Source organism: Amblyomma maculatum, chromosome 1 (genome assembly GCF_055883805.1).
Source record: "Amblyomma maculatum isolate TAMU_Amacu chromosome 1, ASM5588380v1, whole genome shotgun sequence".
NCBI lineage: Eukaryota > Metazoa > Arthropoda > Arachnida > Ixodida > Ixodidae > Amblyomma > Amblyomma maculatum.
Window position 1 is genome coordinate 56513842 of NC_139344.1, and position 20066 is coordinate 56533907.

Below are 20066 nucleotides of genomic sequence, written 5' to 3' on the forward strand. Positions count from 1 at the left end.
GAACTCCGCGTCTCCGCGGAGTGACGGAGTTGCGCCGCGTCTCCGTCACGTACTCGAGAAGTGAGTCTTCAACTTCCGGAAACATGCTCTGCTTCCCTCGGAAAGCGCGCCTCTGAACATTTGTTTTCCTGAGGGCATCTTCTTGGCAGCACCATCACCGTACACATTTTTCGTCAACGCTGAACTTTCGTCCAGCCGCTGCTTCTTCTTTCGCGTAGTAAATCACTTTCAGCTTAAAATGAGCGGTATAACAAGCGTATTTTCCCATCGAGGAAAAAGAAAACCTTGAGCTCACGAGCGCAGAACAAATCAGGGCAGCGATGCGTTCCGATTGCGAGATCGCACGTGATATGCTTCGGGCGATTGAGGAAATGGCTGTAAAGCGGACGAGCAAACAGACTTGGATTGGATTGGATTAGATTTGCTGGCCTCACCCTTTGTAACGGGCGGTCATCGCTGCGGATAGGAGCGCCCCCTTTGTAACGGAGGTGGTGGCCACTGCCCCCATGCTCGACTTTTTTTTCCTCAAATATTTTGTTCTTAATTCTTATTGGCAATTCTACTTCTAACCTTATGCTTCATTTCGGCTTTCACTTGATTTTTGGGCCCCACCTGGCGGCAGTAACCACAAAACGTTCCGTATTTCTTGCACCGCACAGTAGACAGCGCTGCCCAACTTCCTGAAACTCATGGTGCGGCTTTTACTCGGGAAATTTTTTAAAAGTTTTTTTTACCAATTTTCTTTCTAAAGTTCGGGGTGCGGCCATTACATGCGTGCGGCCATTACACGAGTGTATACGGTATATTAATGCTTATGTATTAATATCATAGAAATCACTAATACAAAAAAATTTGACAAAGACATACCTGATCCCACATCAGGAAGAACAGAACGAGGGGTGTCTGGACCATTCTGTGTTACTTCATTGGATTTGCGTTGCTTGGGCTTGAAACTAAACCTGAACTGGGACAGCTAGAAATAGAAGAAATACAAAGCATGAGTCTGCTGTTACCAAAAACACTCTGATGATGACTGACTTAAGGGCTGCAAAAGAGATAATGTGCTTTGCTTGATAGTTGCATAGAGTGGGATGTAGACATGAATTCAGCCTCAGTATTATTGGCTACGTCAAAGCATTTAAAATCGTTATTTGCAAGACACTTGAAGTGTCTGGTAATGATGGTGTCGCCATGAAGCACCATTTTTCACCAACCAATATTGCGACAATAAGTATAGGCGACAAACGAGCAGACTCGTATAGCACTGAAATAAATGAACTCTTTGTTAGGCAGACTTGCGCCTACAAAGAACTAAGCAACTTGGCGGCGGCAAAAGCGACAAGCATGAATGGCAGTCATCGAGCTACTGGAATGCCTGATACTCTTAGCAGCGCAGCGAGGGAGCAGAGTCAGTCTGCATCCACGTTGGAAAAAATCAACATAGCATTATGAACATGACAGACGAATTTTATCGCTACGAAAACAATGTTACTAGAGCAAATGGGCAAAACTCCTATTAATACAGTCGAACCCGGTTATATCGAACCCGGATATATTGAATTTTGGTTATATCGAACTCACGGAATATCCCCTTGAAAATCCCATGTAAAAGTATAGGAAAGCCGCGTCATATATCGAACTCAATTTCACCGGTCGTTCGATATATCGAACTCCGCACCACGCACTGGAAAGTGTGCCTTCCCCAAAGACGATCGCATCACCCTTGGTCGTTTGCCGCGTGACGTTTTCAAGCCACGCGCGGAAGGAATGAGAGGGGACAGTTCTGGACAGTGCCGCGCCCATTCCCCAAAGGCGCGCGCATCTGCAGTTATCGTTTCCCGCGCGCCAACGCATGATGTTTGCAAGTCACGTGCGTGGGTGTGCCCATTCTTTTGCCGAGCTATCTCCATGCGCCAAGCCAGCTCAGCCTCAGCCTGTTTTCAGACAAACGTCGGACGCTTTCTCCAGCGTGTGTTGCGAACCCTCTCGCGCGGTGGCTGACGTGGCTATGGCGCCTGCGGACGTTAAGAAGCGGCAGCTCTCTGTTTTTCTTTTTTTTTTTTTTTCGAGAGTCATTCTTTCTTACCGTTGTGCTGTACACGCGACGTAGCGTAAGATATGGCGGCTGCGGACGTTAAAAAGCGGCAGGCTTTTTTTTTTTTTTTTGCGGGAGCCACTTATCTTTGCGTGTATGAATCAACGGAAGCACGCAGTCTGCTGCTGCGATCATGACGCCCACCCCAAGCACGGCGTGATAAATCGAACCAGGCTTGTGCAATCATGCCATCACGGGCACTCTGCCAAGTTCGCTCCCCGCCATCCGAGGAGCTATAAAAAGATAAACGCGCCCTGACGTTATCGCTGCGCAGCATCTTGGCACGCTGCCAAGAAATGAGTTGTGGATGCGACGACTGAAACGGAGTGACGCGCGCCATCGACATGCAAGCGAAAACGCTCGCGATTTCTGCCGCAGCGACACAGAAACCTTGCATTGAGCTGTCGGGTGGCTCGAGCGGCAAGAGGGACGCAGTTCTAACAAGTTTGAAATTTTTCGCTCTGTCGCTGCCACTTGTCGCTGAGATCGCTCAATCGCTTGCAAGTGAGCGAGCTGGTCTTAACGCATTTTTTATTTTTCAAATTCTCGGGTGCAAAAGTGGAGGGTGGGTTCATTACATTATGCGAGTGGGTTGATTAGGCGACAAATACGGTATTGATTTTTCGCATCGTAAATGCCGTCACAAGCCGATTTTTGTATATCGAATTATCGATATATCGAACTATTTCGCGATCCCCTTCGAGTTCGATATATCTGGGTTCGACTGTACTAACCCGGTAAAGGTGGATTTTCAGATAAGATAAACAATGAGCGACCATTTGCTTTGTATCCAACAGGATTTCTACAGCAACACCACAAAATGGCACTCGTGGCATAAAATGGCAACTTCTGATAAGAGGAACATTTTCTGATCTCTTTTCTGTATCAAAGACAGTCTACTGTACTTCTAAAAGATGTGTGGAGAGGCAGCTTAAGCTGGCACCAAAGCAAGCTGCACGAAGTAAAGTGCTGAATGAAAGCCCTTCAAACAATGAGTAGTGAAAAAATATCTGAAGGTTACTTCCCTGGACATATTATCATGCTCCTGATAGTTAATCAGAGCCTCCTGGCACATTTTAATGCCATAGCTGTTAATGACAGAGCTACAACGCATCACTTAAAACTGACTTCTACAGTGGCCTTATTGACCCTCCTATTTCAGTTTGCATGTGGCTGGCTAAGCCCAAATGCTCAACTAAGCCACCTGGTTCACTTGAGGAGGAAAGACTACTCCCAAATGTGATCTCTGCCAGCTGCCACTTTAGCTAGTGTGCCAGAAACTAGGCCTCACTGCCCAGCACACCGTAGTTCCTCTCATTCCACATGCTACATGTGCTGGCTAATAAGGAGCAATTGCCAATGGTCTTCCTGTAGACATGCAACAAGAACAAAGAATTAAGACTCAATGGAAAGTACCTGCACATGTCGATATTTAAACTTTCCAGAATCAGTACTCGCACATGCTATGCGTTCTCGCACTGCTACCTTTGAAGTGCACAAGAGTGAGTGGGATTTAACATGATGTTGCAGCTACAATAGAGTCATAGCCATACTCAAATCAAACAGCTGTGCAGTATGTCACAAAAGTAAATTGGTTTTGTGGAAAGGAAAAGGATAGGAACTGCCTCACTTTTGGTGAATACCTTTACTATGCCATAAGGAAAGGGATGAAGAAGGGAGTGAAGAAAAGGAGAGAAAGATCTTCTGCAATGGAGGGCTCGAGATGGCCACGTTGGGTTCTTTAACATGCACTGGAATTTCATAGAACATGGGTGCCTGTTGCATTCGGCCTTCAAAAGAAACGTGGCCGCGGCAACCAGGATTTGATTCTACATCCTCAGGCTCAGCAGGAGACTGCTATAACCACCGAGCTACTGTGGCAGGTAGCATATTATCGTACAAGCACATAATTTTTACACTGCTTAAATTACGTTTTCTGAGAATAAGTGGTTACCTTTGCTTTGAAGAAGTTTTTTGTTCTCTTGTCTCCAGTGCCACGTTCATCTTCCTGCAGGTAAAGTCATTGAGACAAGGCAATCACTTCAGCAAAATTTCAAATACTAATGTGCACTTAATCTAGAAATTGTACAGCAGATAAGTTTGTCTCACAACATTATTAATTTAAAAAGCACGAGTAGTCTTTTAAGCATTCCTGTAAGTGCTAGAATGATCGGAAAGCACAATGAGACACACACACACTCACACTGCACAACAAATGAGTGAGCGAATGTGCCATTGTCAAAGCCATATGTCATTTTAGGTCACCATGATAGGCAATGTGACGCTTCTGATAAATAACAGTGCAGCTACTGCATGCATATAAAAGCAAGTGCTCCTGCAATGTTTTCCTGATTACCTCTTTCACTTTGCACAAATTTTATCTACGTGAATGCAGAAGCTATCTCTCTAGGCTGTACTGAATAAGCAAAAAGTGAGTGGTAAAAACACATAAACTGCTGGAGACTGCACAGCCCGCCTGTGCAACTACACTTTGCAGAGTGAAGTCCTGTGTATGACAGCGTACATATAACGTGTGTGTGTGTGTGAGAGCTTGTGCTTCTAGAGCAGTTACATAAGGTGCTTCACAAACATCCATCAGTCCATCACGAGGAAGTGAGGAACATGACTCTAATATAATCAACAGCACTCTTTATGATGCTTCTGCCTGACACCGAAAGTAGTTGTTTGCTAAAACAGTATTATGCAAAAAAAAGCAAGAATCCAATGATGGCCAGCGAAGAACCACTAGGCCACCAGGCCAAATGTATCCTAGTGGTTTGGGCAGCTGCATCGGTTTGGGAAGCGGAGGGTTTGAAACCGATCACCAGATGCCTGCTGCTGAAAATGGGTACAAGCATCTCTTGCTCCAGTACCCAGCTACCTTGAAGCATCTTCAACAAATGACACAGATGTGCATTGGTCTCCAGCATGATGACAGCTGAACTGACAATGATGCACAGGAGAGAGACACACACGCACAAACAAGATAACATAAACAAGAACGATGTTGCCCCAGCAACAAATTATTCATAGCCACACATTATCATCTTTCATTTCTTCTATGTACACCTAACTTCTTCCTTGTCTATGTGCGTGTGTGTCTCTTCTGTGTATCGTTCATTCGGCTGCATTTTTCATTAATGTGCAGATCAACTAGCTCGACATTCCACTACATTATGGGTGCACTGGCCTGGTCAGTACACTCGTGTGCACTGTTTTATTATTGATAAATTGCACCCAAATACATAGTCCTTCATTACTTTGATCCCCTTCACACTGCAATGTGGTTTCGAGGCAACTCCAGTGAAGTTTATTGAAGATGCCTTCAGGGATGTGTGCTTGAAAAAGACTGTACAATCCATCGCTGCGCCCTTTCAAAGGCAAACCTAGTTTCAAGAGCCTCAGCCAGCAAAGGTGGTTCACGTTCTGTGCTTAAGATGGTTGCTCTAACTACAAGTTGAAGTTTATATGCTTTAGTCAGCATATCTCAACAGATGCACAGCTTCAACAGTCACCGCAAGTGATCCTTGAAGAAATTTCACTTCAGAGCATCACGGTAGTCTTGGGCAAGTTCGGACTCATCTCCAATTGTCTGATTTATGTGAAAAACAAAAGAGGAGTGGGGATAAAAGTGAGATTTACCGTACATGAAGGATTCAAAGCTTTGAAGTAACTACTGAACAGGGCATGGGCTGAAGACCCTTTCAAGCATTTTAGAGTCAAAGTTCAACATAAGGAAACCTGATTTAACGGAGTTATCACAATTCCCCCCCAAACGCTCACAGGGTCCAATGTTTTCGGTGTCATTTAACAAACCTTTAAAAAAAGGAACATTAAGGTGAAAACGTGTTGATTTCTTCGTCTATTTTGCAAAAAATTTTGTAGAGAACCCCCCCAAAATTTATTGGTTGTGAACCAACCATCGCAGAGCAAATTCTCCCACTTTTACCAAACTGCATGAGAGTTATAATTTTGAGCTGAGTTTGAGTTGAAGCCAGTACTCTTTCTACAACAGTGAAGACAAATCACCATGGCACGGTGGAGGACACCCCCTCCACATGGTTTATAAATGTGCAGGTGAAGAACATGCTCCTAAGCTAAGGTCTGCTCCAACAGAAAGGTCGCTCTTTTGTGTGCTTCCAAGGCAAGTCCCAGCTGGCTGTCACGCTTTCAAGAATGGTATGGCATCTTTAGGAAAGTGTTTGTCAGGAAATCCGAGTCGGCAGCTGGCTGTTGGAAAACGTGCCCAGCATTCTACAAAAATACGCTCCCAGCGACATCTACAATGCAGAGGAGAACGGCCTCTTCTACCACATGCTGCCTAAAAAACACTCGCTCTGTAGGGGGCAGGAGTGCAACCACGGTAAACACAGCCATCTGATGCACAGCAAAAAGCTGTGCATCAGATGGCATTCGACAAACAAGACCTTGTCATCAGGAAAAGGCTGCACTATTTTAAAGGCACAAAAACACTTCCTTTTGTAAAGTATGTTGCCAAATGGAAAGCTTGTGATGTCACATGCCATTTTCGCACTATGGCCCAGAGCTATCCTGCGGCTTGAAGGAAGTTGGAGAGAGCGGTGGCTGAAGACACTGCCAACGACACTGAAGATACTGAAGCTCCTATGCCAACACCGGGTTAAGTGATGGATGCCCCTGAACTACTGTGGTATTTTGCTGAAATACACTAGTAGGCGGAACACGCCCTTCAGACTTATGAGAAATTTGTGCGGTCATTGTTAACAAAGTGCAAGCAAGCAAAGATCCCCAACTTACTTTCTGGGAAACTAATTTTTAGACCCCTGGGGCCCTTCTTGTTGAGGTAACAATTTTTGTTTCTTCTTTTCCTACGCACTAAAATCGTCATATCTGGGGGCTGCAAATTCATTTTCCTCATTTACGCTTCGCAAATATAATGCTGTGGTAGATTTCTGGATGCTTTTACACACTGTAATTAAGTTTATTGAATTGAGTGACCTAGAAACACCTTGTTAGGTTTAATAAAGTAGCTGATTTAATGAAATAATTCACGGCTCCATTCACCTTCGTTACATTTGAACTGTACAATGATTTGGCTATGGTAAGCTGTTGCTATGCTAGGCTTAGCAAGGTCACACTTAAGGCTGACGACGCAGGGAATGGTGAGACAGACCTCATGAAGTAGTGCTTTCGCACTAAAATCAAGCAGCTAATTTCAAGCCCCTCACCGTGGCAGCCTTTACAGCCTCTTCCTCACTCTGCAACAGCAGCAAGGCCTCTTCCTCAGGCAGCTCTTTGACGGCCAGGCTGAGACGCCCCAAGCTCTGCATGCCTTCTGTGGGCGGGGTTGGAGAGGCTCCACCTCCCTTTGGAGTAGTGGATCGACAGGTAGAGTCTCCAGCAACTGCACCCCCCGAGGGCGAAGGTGTGGCCTGCGTGCCAGTTGGAGTCACATCCTCTTCGACTCCGTCACTGCCGCAGAGGGCAGTTGCTGCTGCATCCTGATGCTGCAGCTTTTCAGGATGCCGGAGCTCTACTTGCACAGCCAATGGGTCGAAGAAGCTCAGCTCACTAGGTGCAAGGCCCATGCTTGATGAAATGCTGCTTCGAGTTGGGGACGAGGCTCCATCTAGAGTGGGTGACGATTGTTCTGGAGCACAGAAGGTGATGAGAGAGTGCAGTGTACTTAGTGCCATACAATGGTGGACCAAGCAAAATACAAGACAGCAAACATGAGTCAACAGAGAATGTGCAGCAAAGCAGTAGATAGAACATAAAGGCCAGTGATTTCATTTGCTTTTTATTTTCTGCTCAGATACTTTTTATTGATATTTAATTAGCCTGACAACACTTCACAGGAGCGTGGTCAAGAATCTCACCATTATCCCCCTCTCTTTCCTCTTCCGTTCCCAAGTATACTTAAAGTAGCAAGCCAGATAATGATCCCTCTGGTCAATCTCTCGGCCTTTCGCTACAAATAAGGCGCTTTCTCTCTTGCTCTTTCTAATGTCACAAAAATTTGGCATGAGCTTTTGAAAGTTAAACATTACTGGACTGTTAAATCTCAAAAATGGATAGCAAAACAATGGCTTGCATCAATATCCTGTACAGTTGAACTTCGATATAATGAAGTCCTACTTGCAGCCAAAAATTTTGTTAAATCGCAAATTTTGTTATGTCGAGGTCCCTATGCTTTAGCGACTTTATCTGGGACGCTGTTGTATGTTCGCGTCACCCATTGCCCACGCAACTACTTTGGGCGTGGCAACCTTGCTCAAGCCTCTTGTACAGCGCACATATCATATGAGCCAAACTCCCACTTTTGTGGAAAAAAAAAAACATTAGTTGTTAGTGTCCCTCCATTTCTTGCTGTCACAGCCAACAGTGTATTTCTTGGCAGCGTGCCAAGATGCTGCCAATGAGAACATCACGGTGTGTTTCTTGGCTTTAGCTCTAGAAATGGGGTGAAGGGGGAAGGGGGGCATACTTGCAGAGAGTGCCTGCGGTGGCTTGCTCAGCTCGTCCCATTGCACAAGCCTTGTTTTCAATATGTTCGCTTTATCAAGCAGCAATTGGGGTGGGTGTCTTTTGCTACCACACAATCATTGGAACGTGTGATTGGAGCAAACGCTTTTGTTGCAAAAGCAATATTACGCCAGGTTTCTCGTCGCATATGTCGTGGCCGCAGCCACGAATGACTTTGAGCAGCCACACCTAGCAACCGCTTAGCTGAGCTCTGCCAAATGGTGTCACTGTCGGCGCTGCGCCGCTGCCGCTCGCTCCCACCAGATGTGCACTCCACGGGCAAAACAGCACACATCGAGGTCTTGCCAAAGCGGGACCTTGGGTGGCCGCAGCTATGTCGTGAAGAGGCACAGCTACGGTCTCCTCATAAAAAAATCAGCCTGCCATCCCATTTGAATTCACGTTAGCCCTATGCCACGGGCAGGAGCTGCCAATTCGGGTCGCTCCTTTCATATGGAAGGGTGATATCAGAATCAGCCTGCCAGAACCATTTAATTCTTGTTACTTCGACACGCAGGCACGTCCATACGGCTTGATTGAAGCGTGACTTTATATGTGGGCTGGTAGCTTACGCTCTCGCGTCATACCCTTAGAGGATGCTTAAGTGTCCCCAATAATGTAGCACCTTACACTGATAGGGCGTGATAGAGGAATAATGTAGCAAGCAAAAGAAGCTTCCGCCGTTGCTTTCGCAATTCAACTAGGGTTAATCAAAGCTAAACCACAACTAATTTTTTTTTGAAGCAAAGGATGCTAAAAGCCAGTGTATGATGGCGGCTCACCGCATGCTTTCTTTGATGACTGATGCATTGATGACTGGAAGGATAGGCGACTCTCGTAAAAAAACCTCAACTTTTCCCACATTCTGAACCCTCCCTCAAACTCACGTCGATTCTTCTTGACAACAAAGTGGGTTTATTACACGAGTAAATACAGCATTTCTGCTTGGCGCTTTGTCGTTCCAACTGGCTAGTGATGTCATGGCATGACGCGTCCTAAAACTTCTGCACCGCAGGTTTTGTATGCATGAGACCGATGGCGTGGCGGTACGCCCCTGTCATCATCATTTTGTTTCGCCCGCAGATTCGCAAAACTGGCACGTAAAAGGGGCAAATGTAAAATGTGGTGTGTCTCTGTTGAAGTTTTACTTCTCATCCGGCTGTCAAAATGGCTGCTGGTGCAAATGCAATGCACAAGGACTCCGTTAAATTGAAAGTGCAGCATAAAATTACTTCGTTAAATCATTAGAAAAAGTACATGGCTTTCAATGGGGCTGAGATTAAAAAATTTAAAAGATGCTTTAAATTGCAAATTTTGTTACACCAAGGTTCGTTATATCAGGGTTCGACTGGATATGACTACTATCATGTGAAAAGAAAGAAAGAAAAAAACGCCAGAAAGCTTTGCAGTGACGTGTTATCAATATTAGAAACGCCGTCCATATGGCAAAAAGGACAAACAAAAACCAGTAGCAGCATGAAAATGAACTACTGGCACGATTACATTCTCAATATTACAGCAGCATCCAAGGAAAGTACCCAGCAAATATGTTAAAAGACAAGACAGATACTGTTAGTCAACACCTTTAATGTCTTTGAATTTTGTGTACAAGGGTTTGACCTTTGACATATTCAAAATGGATAAATAAGCAAATTAACAGGTTCAGCATGTGGTGTACTCTACAGCACAGATATAAGGTATGTTTACTCAGAGAAATTCCAAGTCTTTTCATTCTGTGTCCACGCATCTCGCTAGTACTTTCATGGTCAGGTTTCTTGGAGTCTTTCGATCCTTTGTGCCAAATTTTACAGCTGAGAAGCATTTAGCTTCAGTGCAAATTAATTTTCAAATTTCTTGCTCTATGCCCTGAACTGGACTATACTTTTAGGCAAACATTGCGCGTGCGGCGTCATGAGCCGTAAACCCATTGATACTCACTTTCTGCCTGCAGAAAGAAAGAATTTCTACTTGTTTTTTGTCCCTTCAGGAAAACGATGATAGAAATCCCTAACTACAATCAGCAAATTAGTTGTTCGTTGCATACATGAAAGGCTTCGCAATGGTACCTGCATAATCCTTTCTCTGCCTATTTGAAAGAAGAAAACAGCGAGGCCAAAGAACATAGGGGATTTTTTTTTTCTTTGCTGTTCATTAGCACTCCGGACATTTTCTGGATGAAAGATAATTAAATACAAAGTAGAAGGAAAACAACATGCCGATGGTGGGATCCGAACCCACGACCTCCGAATATTGCGTACGGTGCTTTTACCAACTGAGCTACAGCGACGGCTGTTCAGTCTTACACTTAACGCAACCTAAGGCCCCAAGACTGCCAGAACCGAGACCTTCACAAGTTATCAGGCAGACATATGAGGCACTCATTATGATACAAATATGTGACTTCATACTTTGCTCGAAACTCAGCTTAAATACTGGTTTTTGATATTTTACAGTTGTTTTCTCATTGCTGCAAAAAACATATTACCAGGGGTGCGGGAATATTGAAATTTTCGAATATATATATATATAAAAAAAGATGCCTTTAATTATTGAAACAAATACAGTCAAACCCGCTTATAACAATACCAGTTTTTAAAATATATCGATATAACAATGGGCACCCGTTGCACTGTCAGATTCGGCATGTGTTCTGAGGTAAAATAAACTGCTTATTAAAATGGTGTCATATTACATTATTGGTTATAACAATCAAATATGGTCCCCAAAAATCGACCAAAGCACAGAAACATGACGACAACAAAAGTGCACGGGTCCGCAGAGCCACTGAAAACGCCGATGCAGCAGAAAAAAAAAAAAAGAAAAAAAAGTCGGGACCTAGGAAACTAGGAAAATGGCCTAGAAAACTCGCGTGCCTCTTCACGGTGGAGCAGTCCATTCTGAGGGTGCGCTGACCAAGGTGCACTGCACTATTCTCTCCATTTGTTTTGTCCGGGCCCCCGCTTCGTGGTTGCACGTTTTGTTGCAGGCATGCAGCAGCGCTCATGCATGTGTCTTTCTAGCACGGTTCTCCTAGTGTGCCATTATCTTTGCCACGATCTTGCTGGCACCGGATTTTCTGTGAACAGCTATAGCGGATCCTCCTTCAGGAAGTGCAACATAACCAGTGCAGAAGAGGAAGCGAATGGCAATACCGCTAGAAGTTAAGCAGATCATTGTATGGTGAGCACAAGGACGGCACAAGTGTGCAACTTGGGTGCGTAAGTACGGCCTGACGCAACCGGCAGTGTCGACAATCGTCCCTCAACACGCTCAAGATTGAGAACGAAAGCGAGGCCAGTGCTGCCCATGCAATGGACGACAGCTGAATAGGGGTTCGACATGGGGCCTACAAAGACGTAGAACAGGCACTCTACAAGTGGTCCTTGAGCGACCGTGCAGCAAACTTGCCTATTAGTGGCCCGATTTTAGTGGAGAAGGCGAAGAATTTCGCATACCTCCTGCGCAACACCAATTTTCAGCCTGGTGGTGGTTGGATTCAATGGTTTAAAGAGAGACATGGAATCGTCTACAAGGCAGTCGTGGGTGAGGCGGGATCACTCAATGTAGACACTAGGCAGAAGTGGCTTGAGAAAACACTGCCCTGCGTGGACCACACATAAGCGTGGACCGGGACTTCTACAATAGGGACGAGACAGGGCCATTTTTCCAGATGCTACCATCGAAGACGCACGCTGTCAAAGGCAGCCCCTCTAAGAGTGGCAAGCAAAGCAAATTGCGTGTGACCGTTTTCCTGTGTGCCAACATGGACGGCAGTAACAAGTGCCCTATCTTCGTCATAGGGAAATCGAAGGATCCCTGCTGTTTTCGTGGTGCCATGAGGATTCCAGTTTGCTACTGTCATAATGGGAAAGCATGGATGATGCGTGAACTTTTCCACAAGTGGCTGGTCGAGATTGATCAGTGGATGCAGCGCAAAGGCAGGAAGGTAGAATTTGTGCTCGCCAATTGCAGTGTGCGCCAAACAGCTCAGAAGCTCTCACATGTGAAAGTTTTTTTCCTCCCACCTAACAGTACTAAAAGCTTGCAACCTATGAATGCAGGCGTGACTGCTTGCTTCAGGCACTGCATCGTTGACATGTTTTGAGCAGGCTTGCGCTAAACCTCAAAATTTCTGTCCGAGAACGCCGATGGGCGCCAGATTTAAGATCTCACTGCTGATGGCAGTGCATTTCATTTTTGGAGAATGGGCAAAAGTAAGCTCCTCCACCATCATGAACTGCTTCAGGAAAGCGGGCTTCGCTGGAGATGCCAGCGACGCGTCGGAACTTGAGAAATTTTTACATGCCGACGATACAGTCGCAACAAATGAAGGGCTGACAGACGGGGCTGTCGTCGCAGCAGTCGGTGGCGCGGGACGATGACAGTAGCGACGACGACGAACCGGAAGCTGTGCAGGTTGCGTTTCACCAGAGGGTGTTGAGAATGATCGACTCCCTGCAGGAGTTTGTTTTTGCTAAGAACCTTTCACAGCACTATGTTCAGCAGTTGGATGCCCTGCAGAAAGATGTCGGCCAGATTGCTGTGAAACAGACGCTTACGGATTACGGGTTTCTTCCCGCTACGAAATAAAAAGTGATAGATACATCGTCCTCATCAAATATGTAGTTAATAATGTTTTCTTTGTTTATAACTGTGTGGTTATAACAATTATCGACTGTAGCAATAATATTTCCATGGCAGTTCAAAATTGTTGTAAGTGGGTTTGACTGTATTTGATCAGTGAAAAAAAAAAAAAAAAAGTAATGAAAACTTAAAAACTAGCCAACAATGTTCACCTTGTTTATTTTAGAATTCGCACGGTATGTGCAAATAAGACTAAACTAGGATTGACTGAAGTGTACACCCTACTGAAGAATCCAGCATAAAGGTTATACAGGAATCTGTGTAACAGCTTTTTGTACAGGAAGGACCTGCATAAAACCAGGTGAAGCTGCTTAACTGCTGCTGAATACTGTAAACTCTCGTTAATGCAGCCTTCAAAGGACCAGAAAAAATGTTCGTTTGAAAGCTCGAATTATCAAATGGGTCTGAAGAAATGCCAAGAACAGTTTGCACCACAGTAATTTTATCTGATGAACACATGTACGATAGATATCTGCATTTGAGGTGAAAATTGATACATTCGATACATTTGAGTTCAATATATCAATAATTTGATATACAGAAATCGGCTTGAGACGACGTGATCATAAAAAATGATACCATATTTGTTGCATAATCAACTCACTTGCATAATGAACCCACCCTCCACTTGAGCCACCAAGAATTTAGAAAAAAAAAATGTTAGTCGGTGGCGCGTTCGTTTGTTCCAGCTGTCGCATCCACAGCTTATTTATTAGTAGTGCGCCAAGTTGCTGTGGAGCAATAACGTCATGGCATGTATCTTTTGACTATACTTTTGGTGTTAGCTCCTGCAGTGGCGGGGAGCGAACTTGGAAGAGTGTCCGTGATGGCTTGATTGCACTAGCCTGGTTCAATTTATCACATCGCACTTATGGCAGGCGGAGTCCAGTGCCACAGAATTATTGGAAAGCATGATAGCTGCAAATACAGAAGCTAAAATCCAGTGTCATGATCGCAGCTGACTCCGTGCTTTTGTTGATTCACAGATGCAAGGATGGACAACCCTTGCAAAATAAATAAATAAATAAAAAACTGCCATTTCTTAAGCTTGCAGCTGCCATAGCTTACGCTACACCGCACACTTCATCATGACAAGGATGGGCGGCTCTAGCAAAAGAAAGACTCAAGCTTACTGCTTCTTAATTGTCAGCAGCATCCATAGCTTACATTACTCAGCATGTTTAGCATGACGACAAGATGGTCGACTCTCACACACAAAAAAAAAGTCTGATGTTTCGTAACGACCCCAGCCGCCATAGCTTACGCTACGCCAGGGTTGCCAGGTCCAAAAAACGAAAAGTCGCCACAAAAATGGGAAAGTTAGCCAGAAAGTAGCCAACCAGAGAAAGAGCAATAAGAAGTAGCCAAAAAGGAGCCATGGGGCCATGCATGGGGCAGTAAATAGAGCGCTCACTGCAAAAAGACAACCAAAAACATTCGTTTAATAGTTTTATTCCAATGCTCGTGAAGAAACAAATGCCAGTTGCGTGTTATAGCAACTAAATCACGTAGAAAAGATTTCTGAAAAAAAAAAAAAAACTGGCTACGTAATACTGCGATATTATATAAACAGACATAAAACTAAACTGATCAGATAAACACACGTCTTATCCGAAACTTCTCTGTGATGACTAGAAACAGTATAAAATGCATGAAATTATCTCCCCGAAGATGTAAGTATAAAATGTTAGTGGAGTTGGACGTCTCAAACAATGGCTACAAAAAGAGAACACGACAAAATGAAACTGCAACCACTCAGGTGCGATATTAAGGCCTGCCGTAAATAACTGAGTTGACCTTCTCAATCATGGTTTGAGTTTATCAAGGATACGGCCAATGTGCAGGGGGTGTTCACATGATCACACACGCTTCTTTTTGATCATGACTGCTAGGCATTAGACGGGAACCTTCCGTTTGTCAACTATAATATCACATTATCGAGAGGCGTTTACCTTGCCTAGAGATATAGAAATCATTCTCTCATAGGTATAGCGAGTATATTCGTAAGCTTCCTTGACACCAGTGCATAATAATGTTCGGCGAATTGCGGTCAATTAATGGTTGTCAGCGCTCCTTGATCGCATTGTAAGTGTGCAACTGTTTTATTCAGTGAACAAATTAGAGTGCAAAAGCCACTTTCACACTCATGAGACAAACCTATGGATGGAACATGCACTCGTGACTAATTTATTGTCAGCGGGTGCACGCTAAATAAGACCTACTGGACGCAAATGTGCACAGGCAAAGAAAAACATTTCGAAGCAGTTCCGTGGTAAGCCTAGTTAGTGTGTTAGCTCTGTTATTAAGTTTATCTAAGTTTGGCTAATGCGTTTATACTTGCCCTTAGTTTGCCATCTATAATGCAAAGTTTGGCTTTAAGTGCAGTTAAATAATTAGCACTAATTAATTCGGTTCGATAACTAGCACAACTCATTTGCACTCAACCTAAGCTTTCGAAAGGTATATGACTCAATGCTATAATGCAAAGGGTGGTTTTAATTGCATATAGCTCACTAACGCTAACTAATATGGATCGCTAACTAATTCAGAGCATTTGGATTCATCCTAAGCTTTTCAACAGTACTATATGACTTGATCGTCAAGCTCAAAGTTTGGTTTTATACAAAATTAACAAATTAACGCAGACTAATGAGGATCGCTAACTACCACAGTGCCATTACACTTGGCCTAAGCTTTCCAACGGTATATGACTCGATGCTGCAGCGCAAATTTGGGTTTCAAGTGCGATTTACTAAATATCATTTAATTTGGCCCCTAGTTGGTCAAAATAAGTGTATATTTAACCAATGATCCAAACTCAAGGTTGATCACGTGACATATACTATGCTTAGCTAAGATAGCTTGAAAGTAGCGAAATAGACTAAGCGGCCGCTTAGACTTTCTCTGATCTTGAAGTTCAAAGCATCAGCCTGGGTCGTTTTGTCGTTTTCCGAAGTTTTACCGCGGTGACGAAGTTCATACTAAAAAAAAAAACCAAACACAAAGTCAGAAGCAGTACTAGATCCTGGAGCGCAGATCTGGCCCAAAAATGCGCACTTCACCGACTGCTGCGGCCGGCCAGCGGACGCCAGAGAGATAAAGCGTGTCGTGTGCAGAGCTCGCAGCCGCCACGCGAGGAGAATTGAGGAGAAAAGCGCAGCACGCAGAAGAGTGTCGCTACTTTCAAATTATCAAGGGGTTTGAGTGGATGGATGTTAAGAGCGTCCCCTTTGAAACAGGGTGGTGACAGTTGTCACCATGCCCAGTTGGTTGTATTGCAGCGCCACCGTTGATAGATTTGCTATCTGTCCAGTATCTATAAAAACGAGCACCCTGAGCAGCGCGCAAACGGGCTCGTTGGAATAGGCGAAAATTTTGCGAAAGTAGCCAGAAAGTAGCCAAGTAGCCAACCTAAAATTCTTGTCGCCAGGCGGCTCAGAAAGTAGCCAAATCTGGCAACCCTACGCCGCCCGTTCGGCACAACGACAAGAATGGGCGACTCACGAAAAAATAAAAATAAAAACAAGGCGTGCATCGAACGTTACTAGCCGCCACAAAATGTTCGCAACACACACTGGAGAAGAGTTCGACCCATGAGACGAGATGAGCTGGCTTGCCAACGCATGCGTAGTATGTGCTGCTGCGAACGAAGACCGAGAAAGAGAGAGAGGAAAGGAAGAGAAAAAGCTCGGCAGAAGAATGAGCACAAATCGTTTCCCCTCCTCCGAATACCAACACTGCTCCGTGCCGGCCACAGCCAAATAGGATCCCTGTCGTTCCTTCACATGCATGGCTTGCAAATGTCACGTGCTGGCGTGCTGCAAACGATCATCAAAGACGCGTGCGTGCGCCTTAGGCAGAAAGGGCGCAGCACTGGTCTAGACCAGCCATCGCCGAACTGTTATCTCTCATTCCTTCTGCGCGTAGCTTGAAACATCACGCGGCAAACGGCCGAGGGTGATGCGTATGTCTTTGGAAAGGCGCTGCATGGTGCGGAAATAAGTTCGATATACGATGCTATCCTTGAGCCCTGGTTAGCATGCCTCCTTCCCTCAGTCAGCATTTTATTCAAGCATTATTAATAAGAAACCCACCACCCAAGAAAAAGCAGTGTCATTTGAGGCCTCTGTTATGGAATCTCAAGAGGAGGTTACAAGTGGAATGTGAAGAATAAGATATCGAGTAAGGAAGTCAAGAACGATAAGAAATGGGGGAAGAGTAGGCGCATGGAGGCCAATTACAAAAGCAGGTGAGGAGCAGATTTCCTGAATTTAACGAAAGTACTCACAGTTTAACTCTTTTCTTACTATGTCCAATCATTGAACATAGCTAGTTGCTAATGATGAGTCATTTTGGAACCTTGCGAGTTGCTTGCTTACGAATATGTTGCAATATCTGGCATGTAATTATGCAATTAGACAACTGAATTTATGGCTGCAAGGTAGCTTTCCCTTTTTTGACAAGATGCCATTTTTTGAATGCATCCAGAAGGTGCAGTTCATCATTAGCCCGGTAACGATGACTTCATGCATTGAGTTTTTTTAGCCTTTTGCACTTCTTACAAACACACTGCGCCGTTTGGCTTGTAACAACGCAGCTGAAGTTTCGTTTTCAATATAATTTTCCTTTTTTCTCTCGAAGCACCATTTTTCTAATGCATTTTGAAGGAACAGTGGTGTTTAAGGAGATGCGCACCTAAAATAAAAGTTTTCATTAAAAAAATGTTTTAAAATTTTTGTTGTTTTCGATTGTGCACATACTATTAAACTTCTCACTCACCACTGAAAGCACCCATGAACGCTTATTTCAAAGATGCAGCCGCATAGGAAGCAAGAAAATTAAGACTGTATCCCCAGGTTAGAATTCTTGTTTTTCGCGCTCTATTGCCAAAAAGAACCTGTTATTGAGAGTACAGCAGACAGCTAAGAAGAAAAACAGAAAGAGGCAAATTTCGGGGCATGGCAACAGCAGATTGGCTGGTAAAATGTCACAAAGAACCTGCCAACTGGCCTTGTCACGCACAATGAACTACCTAGAAGTTATCTAAGCCCAAATGGCTAGTTTTCCTAAGCTGACACACTCAATTACTCATTATGAAAGCTAAAACTTGTTTTTATGTTCACGTTAAGGTGATGAAACTTAGAATATATTCTAATAAGAGGAAGGCAAGCCATCCGTGTAAATTTTATCGAAATCAGTACAGCAGTTCAAAAGTTGATCCTATAGCCCCACATCCCCCCTTAAGTCAAAAACATAGAAAACTCTCTCACTTTCTCTGCAGCTGATTTCATTGACAACCCGAGCAGCAGCAAGTCTGGACATACTGCATCACTATTAGGATGCAGTTCTGACAGCAACAATGACGGAAACCAGTCTGGAACATCAGCGTCCGCATGTAGGTTAGTTTTGGTTTCGTCGTTGGATTCATTCTGTATGTCCAGTCTGTCTAGTTATTACTTTGTACCAAGGATAAGACAGAACTTCCACTTTTTTTTACTGACAGTGGCAAATAAAAGTCTGAAGATTTTAAATAGTGCAAAAAAATTTTAACACTTCTTTCTTTTCAGGATTTTCCTTAAATCTTGTTTTTGGCAATTAAAATTTTGCATTGCAGTGCAGGTTTGACTGTTTAATCCTATATGCCTAAAAAGTACATTTATTTAGCTTCTTTTTCGTGTGTTACAAAAAGTTGTATATCTAACAGGTTCTGCATGAAAAGAAACAAAAAGTAATAAAACCTGCAAAAAACAATCATTTTCTCCGTGATATGGAAAGCGTTAAGGATATCCTGAGGGTATTTTTCTTAAAATGTAAGGTGGCAGAACCTTTAGAACTACCCATTTACCCTTGAACATTAACCTTTTCAAGGCAGCCATGAGTGACCCTTTCATGCAGCAGTACACGGTACGCACAGGGGAACCCTTCGGGGATGAAGTGCAGCAGAGGTAACAGCCTAACCAGGGACCTGAGAGCAAATGTGATGAAGCCTATTCATACAGCATGGAACTGGGTCAGTGAGCTTAAATCAAATACACTGAGTGGAATGATGCACTTTGGTGACTACCGCGCAAATGTGAAATAAATATCTGAGTAAATGTGAATTATGCCATTAGTTTGCATCCAACGCACTGAAGAAACACTGGTGATCTGAGACATTTTTGTGTGGAACTAAAAACTGACACTTCATCATCATCATCAGCCTGACTATACCCACTGCAGGGTGAAGGCCTCTCCCATATTTCTCCACTTAACCCGGTTCTGTGCTAGCTGCATCCACTTGACCCCTGCGAACTTCCTAACCTCATTCGCCCCCTGCTACGCTTTCCTTCCCTTGGAATCCAGTTTGTTACCCTAAGCGACCATCGGTTATCTTCTCTTCGCACTACATGTCCTGCCCATGCCCAACTGACACTTAGTCCGTATTATGTGACACAAAAAACCGACACTTAGTCCATATTATCTGTGAGGCATATTTTTCTTGAGTTGAGCTATACACAAAAAACGTGAAAATTAAGTCATTCACAATACCAGCGTTGTAAATTTTCTTTAACACAGAGAAATGAATCCTGCTCAAACATTTATGAAACATTATTAAAAAATTTGCTCTAGTTTGGCTCCAAGCCTGCCATCGTCTGGCGCAGGAAGAGTGCACTAGCATACAGGTGCTCCCAACTCTAGCTTTTTCACAGCAGGTGATCACTTTGCCTTTTCTGACATTGCCTACTGTGGAAAATCATCTGAGTGGTAGCAGTTACACGTAGAGTCAGAAATGAATGATGAATGGTCATACCATATGTCACGGCAGCTGTCACCATCTGGTAGC

At 44.0% G+C, this 20066-nt stretch overlaps 1 protein-coding gene across 3 annotated transcripts in view; it reads right to left on the reverse strand.

Annotated features, from left to right (window-relative positions):
* The window catches only part of Gapvd1 (GTPase activating protein and VPS9 domains 1), a 120218-nt gene that overhangs the window by 36253 nt on the left and 63899 nt on the right, over positions 1 to 20066 (reverse strand). For all 3 annotated transcript variants that reach the window (XM_084588183.1, XM_084588182.1, XM_084588184.1), the window contains exons 13-15: positions 7303 to 7724; positions 4050 to 4103; positions 868 to 973 (exon numbers count right to left, since the gene is read on the reverse strand). In XM_084588183.1, the coding sequence (XP_084444309.1) occupies positions 868 to 973; positions 4050 to 4103; positions 7303 to 7724 (582 nt within the window). The remainder of the gene's footprint in view (positions 1 to 867; positions 974 to 4049; positions 4104 to 7302; positions 7725 to 20066) is intronic.